Here is a 17,250-nt window from a genome sequence, read left to right as displayed (position 1 = left end):
GTTCCCCCATGAAATTATTTGCATAATTTGCCATAAAAAGACATTGCAAATAATTTAGGATGAAATCTACTGTCTTCAAAGGGAGCAAAGATAGATCATTCCTGATCTCCCTTGAAAAATGTCGTTTATTTCCTTCTCCAAAGTAAAGCCTGGACTTTATATTTTACAGAAACTACAATTCTTTAAATACAGCAAGGGTTAACTTTACTTGTAAGTATTTACTATAGTTTGGAGAATGCCCAAACTGCACAGAAGCAGAAATCATACTTCAGGCTGATTATGACTGGAGAGTGAACTGTACACTAAGAGAAGATGGCATCTACAATAAGATTTTTTTAGAGCCCATTGAAACACCAAAGGGATTAAGCTATGATTGAGCTTTTTTATAGCACCTTTTATAGCGCTGTCTTGCACCTTTGGCACAGAAGTAAGCTCTCACCTATAACTGAAATACCCGTTGTCTGTACCTCACCGCAAGCTACCGTTTGTCACTGACTCCCACCAACATAAACCTGGTACTAACCCACTGTTGATCACTGTATAACTGACTTGACTTTCATACCTTAATTTGTTCTTACTTAGCTTAAGCTGCAAATGTGCCCTTTGTGCAAATTAGTTTCTTCCCTACAAAGCTGTTCTGTCTCTGGGTGACTCCCACATAAGGTGAAAGGAAAGAGTATGGACAAACTCAAGAGTTTTCTTGGGCAGAACATCCTGCTTACAGTTCTGTTAGGGAGATGCGACTGACTCATTCATCTCTCCTGCAGAAGATGTGGAGGAGCTGTCTCACAAATACGGAAGCTCCCCCAGCATTCACAGCAGACAGGGCCATCTGTGTAGATCCATTGTGGTGATCCATCCACTGACTTCCAGCTCCCCATGGGCACAGTCCCAGCAGGAGCCATCCAGCCAGGAAACCCCTCACAGCAAAAAAAGGTGGCAAGGTCATGCTGGCTATGCTGCAGGTAGGGGATGTGCCATCAAACCCTGTTCTTCAGCCTCATTGAGAGGGAATAATTATGTTGTGGAGATGGCACCACCAGGCCATGCTCCCCCTCGCCTGCTCAGTTGGCCATAAGCCACAGAGGTGAAGGAGCGTGCTTAGAGACTAGATGCTGCAGTAGGGCAGGCTGTTGGGTTTGCAGCCCTCACACTAGAATAAATTGTTTATTCTCAGGAAATGGGTCCAGAGGTTTTCCAGTGTTTATCAAGCAGCTTTGTGCCCTTGCGATCCAGTTAAACATGATCTGGCTCCGTTCTGAAGCTCTCCCGTTTCATCAGTCTGCCCTGGCTCCTGTGATGTAGCGTAGCTTATGCCTTCTATGGATTTCCTTAAACAAGAATTTTTGGTGTTTTCTTCCCAAAATACTCCTTTTGTAGAAGCCTGTAACCCCATTATCTTCAGTATCCAAGCCTTTCTCACCTAAATAACAGATAAAGACGGTCACTCTCCTCTGGAAGGAAAATGGGGGCAAAGATCCAGGGAAGAGGATTTCCATGGATCCAACACACTGTGCCCAGTTAGTGATTTTCTTATCTTCTTAGCAGCTTTTGTCACAAAAAGGATTTTAATGCCTCATGAATTCTGCAAAAGTCTATGTTCCTTTTAGCGGGGTAGGGAGGAGGACACATATAACAGGATGAGACAGTGGAGATGATCACTGATATACAGCTGTATAATCCCCCCATGGGCTCTGGGAAGACTGGTGCATTTGATGGGCCAGTTCTGCCCTCAGTTTCACTACTGTAAAGCCAGCGTGAATCCACTGATATCAATGAAGCTAAAATTTACACTGATGAGAATGATAAGACAATTTGCTGGTGAAATGGCTCCCCTGACTGTTACTGACTGAATGGTTTCAGATATTCTCTAGTGTAATCAAGAGGAGAATTTAATCTGTTATTTCTAATGTTACGTATGGTGCACAGAAAGCATCAAACATATTAACTGTGTATCACTGTTCCTATTATTCTGTGGAAGTCTACTTCAGGCAGCAGTTTTATAGGTCATGGGATCACAGAGAAGAGGGGCTGGAAGGGACCTCCAGAAGTCATCTAATCCAACCCCCTGCCTGAAGCAGGTTCATCCCTATCCAAGCCATTGTATACGAATCCAATCTAACCTCTTAGTAGAGCTACAGTCAGCCCTGATACAACACAAGACAAAACGCCTTAACCTGGTACAGGTAAAGCAGGGGGACCATGGCAGTCAACATCCTGCATCTGTAAAAAGTTGTTAATTTATAAGACAGAGGAAGGCAAACCCCCCCACAGTCCACACTAATCCACACCAGCCCACACCAGTACAGTCCACACCAATCTGACCGGGGGGGAATTCCTTTCTGACCCCAAATGTGGTGATCGGTCTGACCCTGAGTGGAGGGGCAAAACCCTCCAGCCAGCAACCTCCAGCTGTGGTCCCAGCAGGAGCATTGGCATACCCCAGTCGAACTGCCCAGCCTTGGCTGCAGCCAACACCCAATACGTCTGAGAAAGCTCTAAAAGAACAAAAACCCTGACACCTATAGCAGCAAGGTGGAGGGCGGGGGGAACACTACAATTCCCTCCCAGGTCCATGTAGCAACCAGCAAAGCCCAGATCTAACTTCTTCATTACTGTAATGATGGGCACCATGGAAAAGTCCTAGACAAAGGCTCCTGTGGTCCACAAGAAAGAAGCTGGACTCCCCTTTACAGTGAAGTCCCCTGCTTCCTCGGTGCAGTGGACTGGAGATTCTGCTGCGGCTTCAATTATTTTTTTTAAGTGAGTTTTTCAATAATGGAGTGCATAGTTGTTCCTGAAGACCCTGTGTAATGCACCTTGATCTCTTATTCAGTCAGTTTAATACCATTGCCACATGGCAATACATTGGAAACAGAAAGATTGGTAACAAGATTTTCTGAGTGCAGCAAGTGGGAAACTGGCAAGTCAGAAATATTTTCCCCATCTCACTCTCTGTAGTTAATACACATGGTAGTATATGTGGGTGGAGGCAGCACTGATTGGCTGACCAAGGTAAAAGTGGCAAGGCTTTGCATTATAGTAATCTCTCCTGAGCAGCAAACATTTCTGAAGAGGATACTCAGTTCAGTCAGGAGCCCAGGGCTGCATGACTCCAGAGAAAATCATATCACAAGGAAGCTGTGCAGGTGCCTTTGGCCTCCCCACACCAGATCCACGGTGCAAAGTCCAGCCTATTCCCCCAGTGAAACGATTCCAGAGGGACCCCAAGAACAGGCTTTTGGGATGTTCCACCCTCTATTTTAGGACAATTGATGTCCTGGAGGAAGTTTCCCTAAAGTAGGAATGGGTCTGAGTTTCAATGGATACATCATTCAGCCAACCGATTCTCCCAGTCACCTCCTCCGTCTACGTGGCAGTTTGATTTATTTGTGTTAATCCATTTGATTTCTTTTTTGTGAGTTGTACTGTTCACTGTTTTTAATTAACAAAGTTTTGGCTAAAACTGTTGGTTTTTTTCTGATCCAAATAAATCATCTGAAAAAAAAAAGCAAAGCTCCAGCCAACCCATTCAGGTCAACCCCCTGTGCTAGATAAACTGATTGGCTTTAGTAATACTGGTCTCAAAGAATGGGTCACAGTAAATAACATTACAAATGGTTGGGAGAATGCTGGCGCCCAGGATTAAGAGGAGTAGTTGTAATTCCTGCAGGATAAAGTATAATAAGGAAGTAAAACGCTTTAATCCCCCACAAATTTGTCTAACATTTAATCTGGCTACTAACCACATGACATTGCCTTTCTCCAGCAGTCTCAATTGGATGGTAATGCAACCAATTTGGACTACAGTTAGGAGGCAGGAGGCAGACAGCACCAGCAATTCAGTTTATTTCCCCACTGAAAACTTCAGCCCATATGTGTGGCTCATATTCAGAGCAGGATACAAATCCTCAATGCAAATCCATCCTTGCCGATTAGTTTTTACCAATTACAGCAGTAACACTTTAGACTTTGACAACACCTCCCCCTGGTCGTCTCACATCACAAAGCACACACAAACATATTACAGAGCATCTTTAAGAGCCTGAAGTCAGAATCCCTCTACTGAGGGCAAGAATTAGGTGGTGGAGGTTTCATTAGAGGTCTTTCTTCTCATTACCGCAGGCTTTCCCAGATCCCTCTTCAGCCAGGTGTTCTTTAACTAGTAGTTCCTGACCTCAAGCCAGGCACATGGAGCTCTAACACGAGTTGGTGTCTGCATCTGTCTGCATGCTGCTTTGACTGGAGCTTGATAGTTGAACACAGAGAATCACCACTATTATGGCAGTCAAAGATGTGAATAGACTGAATGCTAAATCTTATTGTTTATCCTCTATATTGTCATTACTAGCGGTGAAAACTCAGAGAAGACAGCAACACAGGATTTGCAGCCACAGCCATTGCTTACAAACAACTAGTGTATTCAGTGGCTGAATCAGTAAGGAATTGTCTTAAATTAACTCATCCTGAAATGAAAAGAATATGTCCCTGTAGTTGGCTGCACTGATATAACTGAATCACTTATTAAACCAATTTAGGTCATTTTTTGGTACAATTTTCTCATGTAGATAAAACTTCCCTGTTTTGACAGAGTCCTTGGAAAGTGGCACTGATCTGGACAGGGCCTCTCTGCATTGCTCTAATACCAGTCATAAAATACTGATAATCATGGGAAAAGAGAATACAGGCCAGTGTCCTTTTCCTGCTTCTGGTGTGCTTGCTCAGTGCTGCAAGGTTTGAATTCAAACACTGCAGGGGATTTTTTAAAACACCAGCAGCATTTCTGTCCCTCTGCAGGGGACATTCTCTATCAGTTTTCTTAAGGGCAGCTGCTTTTCCAAAAGACAAGCAGAAGTTACAGGCTTGATGAAGAAAGCCCTGAGTGAGATTTATGGCCTGTGCTGTTTAGCGGCACAGACGGAAGTTACATTTTTTTGTGTGATCAACCCCCTAAAAGTGCTTTACAGCCATGCTGTGACACACGTGCATGGGTGCAGAGCACTTGGAAAGTGGCCAATCATGCAAAAAATGAACCTTCTCAAATGAGGTATCAGATGAAGATGCCCTACTTTAGAGCATCTTAGGGAACTTGTGTTCCCTAGGGTAAATTTGTTGCATGATCCGGGCTGGGCTGATGCAGCCCAGCCCCGTCCCTGGGGCAGTTAGTAGGAAGGGAGAGGGAAGAGGGTAGGAGGAAGCCAGCAGCAGTGAGCTGTATGCTGGGGTTTCCCCGGCCTGAGCTGGAGGTGGGGGTGTGGATCGGAGCCCTCCACCTCGCAGCCCTCCCCAGCCCTAACTCATCCAGCTCAGGCTGGCCAAACCCCAGCTGGCAGCTCATTGCTGCTGGCTTCTCCCCTCTTCCCCTCCCTTTCGGCTGACAGCCTAGGAGCTCAGGGGGAAGGCTGGGGAGAAGGATGACTCCTCAGCTGGCTGCTTGTCTGCAAGCAGACTCGGTCCTCCCCCCCTTCCCCAGTCCAACTGGTGAACATCTGTTGAGTTGGGGGGTGGCACTAACTCATGGCACTTTATGTAAAGCAAGAGTGGGGACCTGCATGTCTACCAGCACCTTAGGAGTCAGAGCAGATAAAAATCATGGGCCTTTCTTGTCCTTAGAAACCTATGAGATCTTGCTTTGCTCTCCATTGCAGCAGTAATAGAGGATGAAACCCCTGATTAGCATGTCTGCAGATTGTTTTTCTGAATCTAGGAAAGCCTCAGGAACATATTAAGTTAAAAACCATTTATAAGAGATTGTGCAGAATCTCTTGCCTGGATTTTTTTAATCAGGAATCAGTTCCTCTGTTTGAAAAACCTGTAATTGGCAAAAGAGACAGCAACCGGGGCCTGCCCACTTACAGTATTAGTGTAGTTTATAGAAGCATGGTAGGAAGTAATAGTATTTTTAATTTGTACTGCTTGAGTGCATAGAGACCCTGAGAGAGAATTTAACAACTGGTAGACTGGATCCCTGCTGACGCACAATAGGAACCTGATCCTGTGCTGAAGAGACAAAACTTTCCTTTCCTTCTTTGTGTCCTTCTGACAAAATATTTAAGAGAATTTACAGCTTTGTTGCAATCTGAGGGCACCTGTACACAAGCCCAGAGGCTGCTCTGGTGCACTGGAATTCCAGCGTGTCAGAGCAGACTCGATTTAGGAGTCTGCTGGAGCGTGGCAATTACCGCACTCCAGCGTTCTCCTGCATCTCATTGAAAAATGGTGGCAAGGGTGCTTGAACTAAAGCTCATCAAATGAGCTCATTTGATGAGCTTTAGTTCAAGCACCCCTGCTGCCATTTTTAAGCATGAGGACACTGGTACATAAGACATGGCAACACTTTAATTAGAGTGGCTCTTGAAGCCACTCTTAATCAAAGTGCCATCTCCTCTCCCACACCCCTGGAGCACATGTAAAAGTGCCCTGACAGGCCATACCATGAGCACTTCTTCTATGACTTCAATTTTGCAATGGCTGGGCTGTCAACCATGCATCTTAGCGCTTGCCCCACCCCTGCCCCCAAGATAAAACTAAGAGTGAGAGAAAGGAAGTATTATGATTCCCATTCTGCAGATCAGAGACCAAACCACAGGGCAATTGCATTGCCTTACTTACACTGGCAGGACTAGAAACTGAACCTGGATCTCCTAAAATTCCTCCAGATATTCAATATTCTTGAAACCATTACCTTACGTCAGTGGACCTGGCTTGCCACTCTTGTGCCAGATCAGAACAGTGGTCTTTGCACCCATGGACATTACTGTGCATGGCTATACATGACTGCAGCAAGAGGAAGGAAGAACATACTGAAGTCCAGCAAGTGGAAACTGCATTTAACCTCTTAACAATGATCCTTTTATTTATTTATTTCCAGGAACATGTTTCCAGCCAACCTTGTTGAAGCCACATTCAAACAGGTAGGTGTATTTCTGTTGCCACTGATAGTAGAGAGGAGTCATCTCCAGATGATGCATATGTTAAACGTTTGGAAGATATGCCATTGTGTATTGGTTCATACGTGCCTAGTACCTGCATGGTGGGAAGCCCTCTGAGACCACTGAGTCTTTCTGTTGAACTCACTGGCTTTACATCAGGCTTGTGATGAGCAGAGTAAAGTCATTTTTCTCTTTCAATCACTCACTCTTTTGGTCAAAGGAGGCAGTAGCTGGAAAAGAACCTGTTTTGCTATGGAAGGGAGCAGGCCCAAAGTCATACTTAGGCCTTGTTTGGCAAGAGATATCTTGATGGGTTTTACATTTTTGCAAAAGCTTCTACGCAGTATCTTTAGGGACACAGCACAAACCATTTCAGGCTCGATTCTGAGAGGTGCAGTAACCACAATAGGAATGGCGAGAGCACAGCACCTATGAGCCAAGCCCTGCTGGCCCTTTTAGTACTGCCCTCAAACTTTGGCGTGGATAAAAAATAGCTTCCTGGACCTGGGGCTGATTCAAATAGGGATAGGATAGACACCTGGGCTCCCTAAACAGTCCATGGGGTACTTCCAAAGCATGATGCAGAGAGCCCAGACACTGTGCAGAGAGCTTCCTAAAGCTAGCTAATAGGAAACACTATGGAGGTGTCCCTCGAGCTTAGGTGCCTGACCCAAGGCCGCACATTAAGCACCTTTATCCACTGAAGATCCAGATGGAATCCTCTTCTGATGGTAGGCCCCCAGTGATGGCAGCAGTAGTGATGTCCACCTTTTGCTTAATTAAGGCATCATCCAGGAGGCAGAAGATGGGTTCTAGACCTCCTTTGGACTCAGAGGAGCATATTCCTCACTTCCCAGGAGAGTGACCTAATCACCAGGTCAAAGAATAGCATGGAAGGGCACCCTCCACGTCTCCTGTGGATGGTCAGTCACAGAGCAGCCAAGAATGCAAGAATCAAGAGTCAGAAGCAGAGCAAAAAAAAGGAAGACTGCTTTTGTAGCCAAGTGGTTATGGTGCTTGGCTGGGAGTGGAACAATTCTGCTCCTAGGATTGTTTCCCTATTTTATCCAATGCCTGTTTAATGGAAAATGCATAAACATCCCAAAGACCCCCTTTTCCCACAGGGTAGATTATTTGTATAGCCATATCTTATGGTAATGCAGTGTTGTCATGGTACTGAAAAGCTGGACTGCTGATCATTTCATGTGTTTGGTTCAAAGTGGAACAGTAACAGAAATGTTAGATTTTACTGATGTTAGGATTGATGTGATATAACAGAGACCCCGAACCCCTGTTACTTTGCCAAGGAAACAGCTCAGGGGCAGTGCTGGTGAGGAGAGGCTGCAGGAAAATCCACAACGCGGGCTGTGGGGAGGTGGGCTGCGGACCAGTAAGCCTGCAGATGGCTTAGTTGAGAGCTCCTGGTCCTGGTCAGAGCAGAAGGGAAGGAGGCAGGGTCAAAGCGCTATATAAACCTGGCTCCAGGGTTGGAGAGACAATCTAGCCCAGTGGTCACCAACCAGTGGATCTGGATCCACCGGTAGATCTCAGAGCCTCTTGTAGTAGATCTTGGAGCCTCTTGGACTCGATCCAAGGCTGAGGTGGGAGTCTGAGTGCCCACAGGCATGCATGTGCGTGCACCCCAGCCCAGCAGATCAGTCCTTGGGAAAGGGAAGGTGTACGGACTAGATCGAGGGGTGTTCAGGGACAGTGCTGCACAGGCAGGAGCAGGGGTAATTGAGTGTGACCCCAGCCAGGTGGGACTAATGGGGAGGCATGCCCCAAAACAATTTTTTCTCCCTCTGCCTCGATCTGCCCCCCTTCTTCCCTCCCCACAGACTTACCTGCTGAGTGGGGTGGTGGGGGTGTGGATGGCAGCAGTGCACGATAGATCTTGGGTTGCTTTTAAATGCCAAAGGTGATCTCCTACTTAAAAAGGTTGGAGACCACTGGTCTAGCCCAAATCCTGAAGGAGCAAGGAGCTCTGCCAGACAAGAGCTTCCCAGAGCTAAATTGCTTACATCTTCTGTTTGGTGGATAGTTCTGTTTATGTGTAGCCACGAGGCACAAGAGTGGCTTCTGGGGACAAGGGAGGCCACTCAGTGTTTGAGTGAGAGCCCTGGATAGGGACTGAAGGAATAGGTTGGCTGCAGCAAATTAAGAACAGAAACACCCTGAACAGGATTAGAGGTTGAGGATTGGGTCAAATAGGCCACCTAGTGATGAACAGGGCAGAGCAAGGCACCTAAGATCACACTTTGGTTTCTGAGGACAGCTTCTCAAATCTGTATTAAGCTACCATTGAAAGCACAGTGTACAGGAACAGGTCTATTCCCTGTATAGCTGGAATGACAGAATGGGCTTAGTGTGGCCGCTAGAGGGATCACGGCTGCTGTTTGGTGACAGATCCCATTACATATGGGTCCAAATTTCAAAATTATTCATGCTGCTAAATCCAAGATTTAGGTCCTGAGCAACTTAGGCACTTCTAAAAATATTACCCCAGGTTGTTATCTTCAAGAGTGACTGAGTAGGGGACCAGAGTTAGCCCATCATGTAAATGGAGCCGTTCTAGCTGTTTTGATACTGGCTTGCTCAGCACATGTAATCGTTTGAAATGATTTTATTGACCCTTTGCACTCATTGGGTGCGTCCAGACAACCTCATGTGTGTGGTATGTGGCACCAAAGACCCACCTGCGGTGCCGCATATTGCACAGGCTGCACAAGCTGGCATTTCCCATGCTGCTGATTTGCAGCATGGGTTGTTTTTCTTACACTGAGAATCCCGGTGTCAAAGACATCTGCGCTAGAAAAAAGCAGGGCTGCATACATGGCAACAGCATGCATTGCCTGAAACCGGAGCTTCACCAGCCAGAGCCACACTCCAACTGCTGGCCAGGCTCGCTGCTGCCAAATCACCACTGCTGGAGCCCTGGGAAGCCCCCAGGACCCCAGGGTAGGCTGCTGAGGCCAGCCCAGGTGCTGGCCCCAGCCTCCCCTACCCCACCCAAGGCATCTTGCTGCATGCCAGAGCATGCGTGCACACACGTTTCCCAGAGACAAGTAGCAAAGACACAACTAAGTGCCACTGCTATTTGTCCCCAGGAAACACAGGTGTATGCGCATCTGGATGCGCCCATTTTAGAGTTTTTGCCCCAACTTCCCATTTCTCTAGAACATGATTTTTCATTATTCCTTTGAAAATTATTCAGATGTGAGGTTCACTAAATAAATTGGCAGCAGGATTATGATGGGGGAGCATGCACCAAAAAAGAGCTGATGAAAAGCCATTACTGCCTTCTTGTAGTACAGTAGGTGATTCTCATCCATAACTTAGGGGTGAGCCAGTCAGAGCTTAACCAGACTTGAGGCTTCACTTGACAAATTAAAATACCACTTTGGTTAGTCTATAAGATGCAAATTTGCCCTGCCCACCACAGTGAATGTCACAGTACCAAATTTAACCCACCTTACAATGACAAATACAAGAGGATAGCAGTGACTGCTGTTCACATGCCTGAGGATGCAACTTAAAGAATCAAGTGCTCTTTGTGCCATGGGGGCAATAGGGGGATACCAGCCGTTCAAACTGTCTGACATCTAATAATACTAATGAAGTAGGTGAAAGACTTTGCGAGCCTGACTACACAGCCCTCAGTGGGACGCTTCATGTAAGTGCTTGCCAACGTGACCAGGATTGCACAGTTGACTTGGAGTATTAGAGAGCTGGATGACCCTTTAACATCATTCCATGGGCTGCACTGCACTGTTACCTTCCTGTCTTAATGGGATTGCAGGTCCCACTTGTTCTTAAGAGCATAAGTAGGTGAATAGTAGGTAGCGTTAAGCCATTTATATACACTGTACGTGGCTCACCAGGTGTCGTCGGCAATCACAGACTATAAATTCCTCTGAGAGAAACAGAGAAAGAGGAGATGGCTACCCTCTGGCTTTGGCTGAGCAGGGATTTATGTGAGGGAACGCATGGGATTTATTTCTTTTTCTGGCCATCCAGACTTTCCTGTTGTCTCAGGGGAAGTTTCTTTATCTCTTTGTGCCTCAGCATTCCCATCTACACATTGAGTGTAAAAGCTAAAGCCGGGTCAAGTTTTGTATCACAAACTGTATTCTTTCGACTCTACTAAGCCGTGAATGGAGAGAGACAAACTTTCTGACTCTCCAAGAGGTGCCTGTGGTGCATATAGGAGCTTTTTTACTTTTACTCTATTTTAAGACGCAGGGATTTATATTTGGAGAATTGTGGTACAGATACAAGCATTAGAATTTGAAAACCAAGCAACCTAGAATGAGGTACACAGCACATGCTGTCCTGTGACTGCAGCAATACACGGATGTGTCAGCTCCATCCTACCTTGGTGCCGGATGCCAGCCCTTCTGGGTCTCTGCGCCCTCTCAATGCCAAGGCTATAGACCTGCTGCCGACCGACTCCTTCCCATCACTCTTCTAGCTGGGCTGTTTTTCACCCTCATGTCTCTTGGCTTCAGAGCTCCAGGCTACACCCATCCCTCACCTTCTGCCCACTGTTTGGACTCACAAAATACCAAATACATTATTTGATACTTAAAAAAGAGAAGAAAAAGTGGAGCTTGGCACTAGTCCACTACTATCTGTTTCAATGGCAGGAGTGCTGTACGGATGAATGAATACATACCTTGATCTGGTTTTTCTGCTATAGATCCCCAAGATTTGATCTGCACATGGATAAAGATCTCTGTATAGCATTAAAGAAAGAAATGATGCTGAGAATTGTGTCATTGTGGGAGACTCTAACTCCCAAGATATATACATTGGAGAAGAAATCCTATTAATACTAGTAGAGTTCAGTTATTCCTGGAGGTAACAGCAGACAGCTTATTATACCAGTCACATAACCAACAAATAGGAGTGCTATTTCAGACTTGGTTTGGTGAGCAAAGAGGACTTTATAGAAGAGCTGGCTTTAGAAAATAACCTTGGATCAAGTGATTGTGAGCTGATTCATTTTAAATTAAATGGAAGGATAAAGACAAGGAGGGGTCCAGGTTTTCAATTTCAAAAGGCAAACTTTGAGAGCTAGTTAGTGAATTCAGTTGAATGGGAGGACTCAGGTACTTGGATGTTGGAGGGCTGGCATTTTTTTAAATGGAAGGAACAAAAGCTATCTGGAATATGTACAGCCACCACTGAGAAATACTTGTACCTAAGTGGAGGAGTAGCCATTTAAAAAAGGATAGCCAGAGCCCACAGGAATGATAAACAGGATTGATCAACAAAGAAATCTGAACCACAGAGGTACAGGGATAAAGTGTGAATAGCCAAAAATCAAGCTAAATGAGACCTTGCAACAGATACTGAGACAGCCAGGAAAAGGGTTCTTCAGCCCTGTAAGTACAAAGAGAATGAGGAAAGGAGAAATGGGACGCCTGTTATGCAATTAGGATGAGGTACAGTTTAAAGATAGTCTAAGTATATCCCCCAAACTATGCTTGCGTGAGGTTTCAGGGAAGACAGCGATGTTGAACATAGGGGTGAAGACATGAATGATTACATGGAAAGGGAAAATAGCACAACCAGTGTGGAAACAAAACTCAGAAAGCTGAATGCACTCAAGCCGGGGGAAAACAACTCCATGGGATTATCTTCATTCCAGAATTTTCAAAGATCTGGCACATGAAATCACAGGAATTAGTACATCTATCAAGATGAGAATGGTATGATAGACTCAATAATAAGCAAGTGCAGCGGTCCTATTTAAAGAAGTGGGGGAAATGTTAGTCTGACCTCAATAGTATACAAGCTTTTGAAACAAAATTTTAAAGAAAGAATAATGAAACCACAGAGCTAAATAGAATGTGGGATAATATGCAACATGGGATTACTAAAGGCAGGTAGTGCCAAACTAAGCCAACATCCTTCTTTGAAAAGATACTAGATTTCCTAGGCAAAGAAAGTATGGCAGAGCTCATCTCTCTGGAGTCAGAAGGGCATGGGTGTCAAAGATACAGCCAAAGGGCCTCCTCCAGCCCATGAAGTCCTATCCTGCAGCCTGCTGTGCCACCTATGGGTCTTGGATCAGACCTGCGCAACTGGAGACAATATTTCCTCTCAAATCACACAACTATTGTGATAATGTATTCATATTTGTAGGTGGCCCTGAGGTCCTGGGATACAAGGCACTGTCGAAGGGCAGAGAGACATAATTAAGCCAGATGCCCACTTCTCCCACCAGTGTAGCACTCTACTCTCCAGAGCAGGAAGTGCAGACGTGTAGAATACCATGTCCAGTTAAAGTAACAGGAAAATTTATTTAGCCAGAATCTAATTACCCAAATTCTAATTTGGCCAGAATGCCTTATCCTAACGGCTTTGAGCAAGTTAAGTAAGTTAAGTAAGTAAGAGGGTTTAATGCTGTCTCACATGGGATATACTGCATAGAATCCTTACCTCTCTGGGGATAAAAGAGAAGGGCTGGAATTGCCATTGGCAAAGTTATTCCTAGCTCCACACCTTAGGGAAGGGAAACAGAGGGATGCCCAGTGCCTCATAAGGGCAGTGTCTACTGCAAGAGGGCTCTTGCAGAAGACCCTGGTTTTTGTCATGCTTTTATATAAAAATTTGGATCAAAGTGGGTTTTGTAGTCTCCTGTGCAGGCGAGTGGGAGCTGCTGCTCTTCCTTCCACATGTCAGCTGCTCCCTTGAACCTCCCCTGCTTTCACGAGGCACTTTGGAAAGTGCTCTTGGGACTCATTAACCCACTAGTCCCTGCTGCATCCTGTAATTATATTCTCCTGTGTTCTTTCAGTACCGCACCAAGAACATCCCTATCATCAAATCCAACAAAGCAGCTTCTGAAAGCACTACTCATCACATCATAATATATGGGGTCCAGGATGAGAATGGGTCCAACATCCAGAACTTTGCCCTGGATATCACTCCCCCTCCAGAAGTGATTTACAAATCAGAGCCAGGCACTAGCGATGGCATGAACGTGCTGGGGATTGTGATATTCTCTGCGACTATGGGTATGTTATAATCATGCTGGACCAGGTCAGGTTTGCAATAATTTTCATATTGCTACTTTGGGGGATTGGGCTTTAAATTTGTTTTGTTTTGGGGGAGGCTGTTGGTATCCTGAAGTACTATTTACAATCATCTTTTGATTGAACAAAAAGGTGGGGGAAAGCAAGAAATGATCCTAGTAACAACAGACTAATCCGTGTTCATAGTCCTTGATCACATTTTTCCTTTGTTGTCTCTGATTTGCTTCTGTGTGCTGTTATGTTCCTTTTCCCTTTTAATATCTTTCTATCTTTTTTATTTTGCGATTGTCTTAGTAAGCCACTACGTTAAGGAGCTTTTTGTAGGGAGGCACAGAGAAGCTACAGAAATGTCTGACCACTGTATTGCTTTCACTTCCAGCATCTGGACTTTGGGACACCTGAGGTTAAACGTCCGTGGTTAGACCCTGATGTGCTTAACAATGTACCAGAAAGAACCCCTGTGATCCAGTTAATAGATCTGAGCAGGCAGTGCTGTGCTTGAGTCACTCTTTCCTGAAAAAGAGACAGGCCAGACATTTGATGCATGGACTGAGACGAGAAGGAAAATGACTCAAGGACTCGTTCTATTACCTTTAGGGCCTTATTAAGAAAGAATTTTATTTAAATGAAATATTGGAACAACTTAGTGGCCACCTGCCAGACCTAATGCACATTTATCCCAGTGCTGCACACCATAGCTGTGCAGAACTTCTTGGCTAGAGCCTTGTTTTAAAAACAAAACGCCCTATCATTTTGGTGACAACAGAACGAAGAGTATAAGGACAGTGATAAGCAGCTAGCACCTTGGGTCTCATCTGAGATGTGTTTCTATCCGGGAATATCCTGGTAATGTTTCCTGAGAGGACCATGACACCAACCTTTGGGCAGCTATGGCTGCAGCACAGTGTAGAGCAGGGATGGGCAATTATTTTGGGAAGAACTCAAATTACTGAGTTTTGGCAAGCCATCGAGGGCCACATGACAGGCAGCCAGGGGCAGATAAATACTAAGTTTCTAAATATTTTAGGGGCCCTGCAGGCTGGATTGAATGGCCTGGTGGGCTGCATTTTGCCCACGCCTGATGTAGAGAGACCCACATAATAAGCTTTAAACTAGCTAGCAGTTTAGCCATGGCAGCATGCACTTCAGCTTGGGATGCAAAATCTTCCCAAGAAGCCAGGCAATCACTCAGGTGGTTAGCTCAGTATGACCACAACTAGACTGCTACCAGCACCTGAGCTTGGTTGTTTAATGCTAGCAGTAGTGACTGCAGTATAGACATACCCTCTGCTGGTTTACCCCAGAGCCATGTCTCCTGCTCCAAATAAGTGAAATGTGATGGAAGATAAATCAGTTAGGATTTACAATTGGTGTCTTGAGACCTTAGCTTGATGCCACCTCCTGGTTACATGTTCTGCTGGGGCACTTCTCACTTAGCAGCAAGCCTGGGAAAAGGAATCTGTTCAGCTCTCTTTGGCTAAGGAAGGCCACTAGTAGCACGTGGGACTTTGCTGGAGGACAGGAAGGGAGTTCACACAAAAATGATAAGCACTTGGTTTTTAAAATTAAACAAGGCAATTGAAGAGGAGCATAGGCTAAGGAACATCAGTGTAACAACGTAAGGAGATAAAAAAATGTTGTCCAGCTAGCCCAGGGTCCTGTTTCTGGTACTAGTAGTTTCAAAGACATTTTCAAGAAATCACAAAAAAATAGCTATGAAAAAATATGAGCTTATGGAGGACATTTCTTCCTAACTCCAAGGAGTTAGTGGGCATGTTATACCTCAGAGCATGAGGCCTATATCACAGGGACAGAGGATTTGTGATACTGAATCAGATAAACAGTCCATCTAATCTAGTATTCTGCCTCTAACCACTGCCAGTACCAGATGCTTCATATGGTACAATAAGGTAGTTACAGAATAACCACAGCGTAGAAACAGTTCCTTCTTAACTCCCAATAGCTCGAGGGTGACTGATGTCCTGAAGCATGAGGATTTGTACTTTGGTTCTATCACTATTAATGTAAATCCAAATATATTTCTCTTTATGAATATCTCGTTTTTTTTCCAATCCTGCTGAATTCTTGCCCTGAAGTATATCTTGGACCAATGTGGCATACCAGTTGAATTACGCACCATGTAAAAAGTATTTTCTTAGATCAGTTTTGAATTTGCAGTCTCCTGGTTTTATTTTTACCATACTTCAGAGTTAGTAGCTGTAATACAACCTTGTTGTAATGAACCCAATGGGACTGAGAGGAAAGTTCATTAAAAGAGGATGTTCACTATAAATAAGTTTAGTCAATTTGCTGCAACATAATAAACATGAAAATATTGGTTCCTGCTGTTGGGACTGTTGGAAGCAGGAGGTTGGTATAAACAGGTCATACTGTTTGTCCTATCTAGTAGGCTCGTTATAATGGATTTTACAGGAGTTCTTATCTGGTTTACACTACCAAAAGGGTTCGACATCCCAGTCTGCCAGCAGCAAATATTTCTCTCCCCCATGTTTTCACAAGGCGTGGATTTCTATCTGCATCCTTGCTGGAAACCTGAGATCCCCTGTGTAATGTTTTAGTCCAGAGCTGTCCAGCTTCTAAGTGGCTGGGAGGCAAATGCCCCATGGGCTGCACCAGCAGAGGTGGTACGCCCATGGGTCACACCAGGGCAAGCCCTCCCCACACTGCACTGCATGGGAGCCTCTCCTGCCTGTTGCACTGTGTACCCATGGCATCCCTATGGCACTATGTACCCTCACAGGCCCTCCTGCTCCACCTCCGGCCCTCCCGCCATACCATGTGCACAGCCCCATGCTCATCCTCACTCTGGACCATGCCACTCTGCAGTGCTCTGTCTGGCAAAAGCCAGGGGGCATGGGGGGAACCCAGAAACTCTTAATTCTGACAGAGCAATGGGGGACCAGTGGTGGGAGACAGGGGCTTCAACTGAACCTCTTGTGGCCCACATGCAATCCACAGGCTGCGAGTTATACAGTTCTGCTTTAACCAACCCTCACAGCACCATGTCATAGATTTCATAGATTTCATAGACATTAGGGTGGAAGGGACCTCAGAATATTACTGAGTCCAGCCCCCTGCCCAAAGGGCAGGAAGTCAGCTAGAGTCATAGGTTCCCAGCAAGATGAGCATCCAATTTGCTCTTGAAGGTGTTCAGTGTAGGTGCTTGAACCACCTCCGCTGGCAGGCTGTTCCAGACCTTGGGGGCTCGGACAGTAAAGAAATTCTTCCTTATGTCCAGCCTGAAACGGTCTCGC

The 17,250-nt window shown here is 45.4% G+C and overlaps 2 protein-coding genes across 2 annotated transcripts in view; one reads left to right on the top strand and one right to left on the bottom strand.

Annotated features, from left to right (window-relative positions):
- The window catches only part of SLC1A7 (solute carrier family 1 member 7), a 97,298-nt gene that overhangs the window by 48,227 nt on the left and 31,821 nt on the right, over positions 1-17,250 (top strand). Inside the window, exons 4-5 of the mRNA XM_019531454.1 lie at positions 6,872-6,914; positions 13,738-13,957. Coding sequence (XP_019386999.1) covers positions 6,872-6,914; positions 13,738-13,957 — 263 coding nt within the window. The remainder of the gene's footprint in view (positions 1-6,871; positions 6,915-13,737; positions 13,958-17,250) is intronic.
- The window catches only part of CPT2 (carnitine palmitoyltransferase 2), a 94,395-nt gene that overhangs the window by 60,347 nt on the left and 16,798 nt on the right, over positions 1-17,250 (bottom strand). The gene's annotated exons all lie outside the window — the stretch shown is intronic.

The sequence above is a fragment of the Crocodylus porosus genome, unplaced genomic scaffold, assembly GCF_001723895.1.
Source record: "Crocodylus porosus isolate Cpor-Errol unplaced genomic scaffold, CroPor_comp1, whole genome shotgun sequence".
Lineage (NCBI taxonomy): Eukaryota > Metazoa > Chordata > Crocodylia > Crocodylidae > Crocodylus > Crocodylus porosus.
Note: the sequence above shows the minus strand (reverse complement) of the source record. Positions and strands in the feature narration are given on the sequence as shown.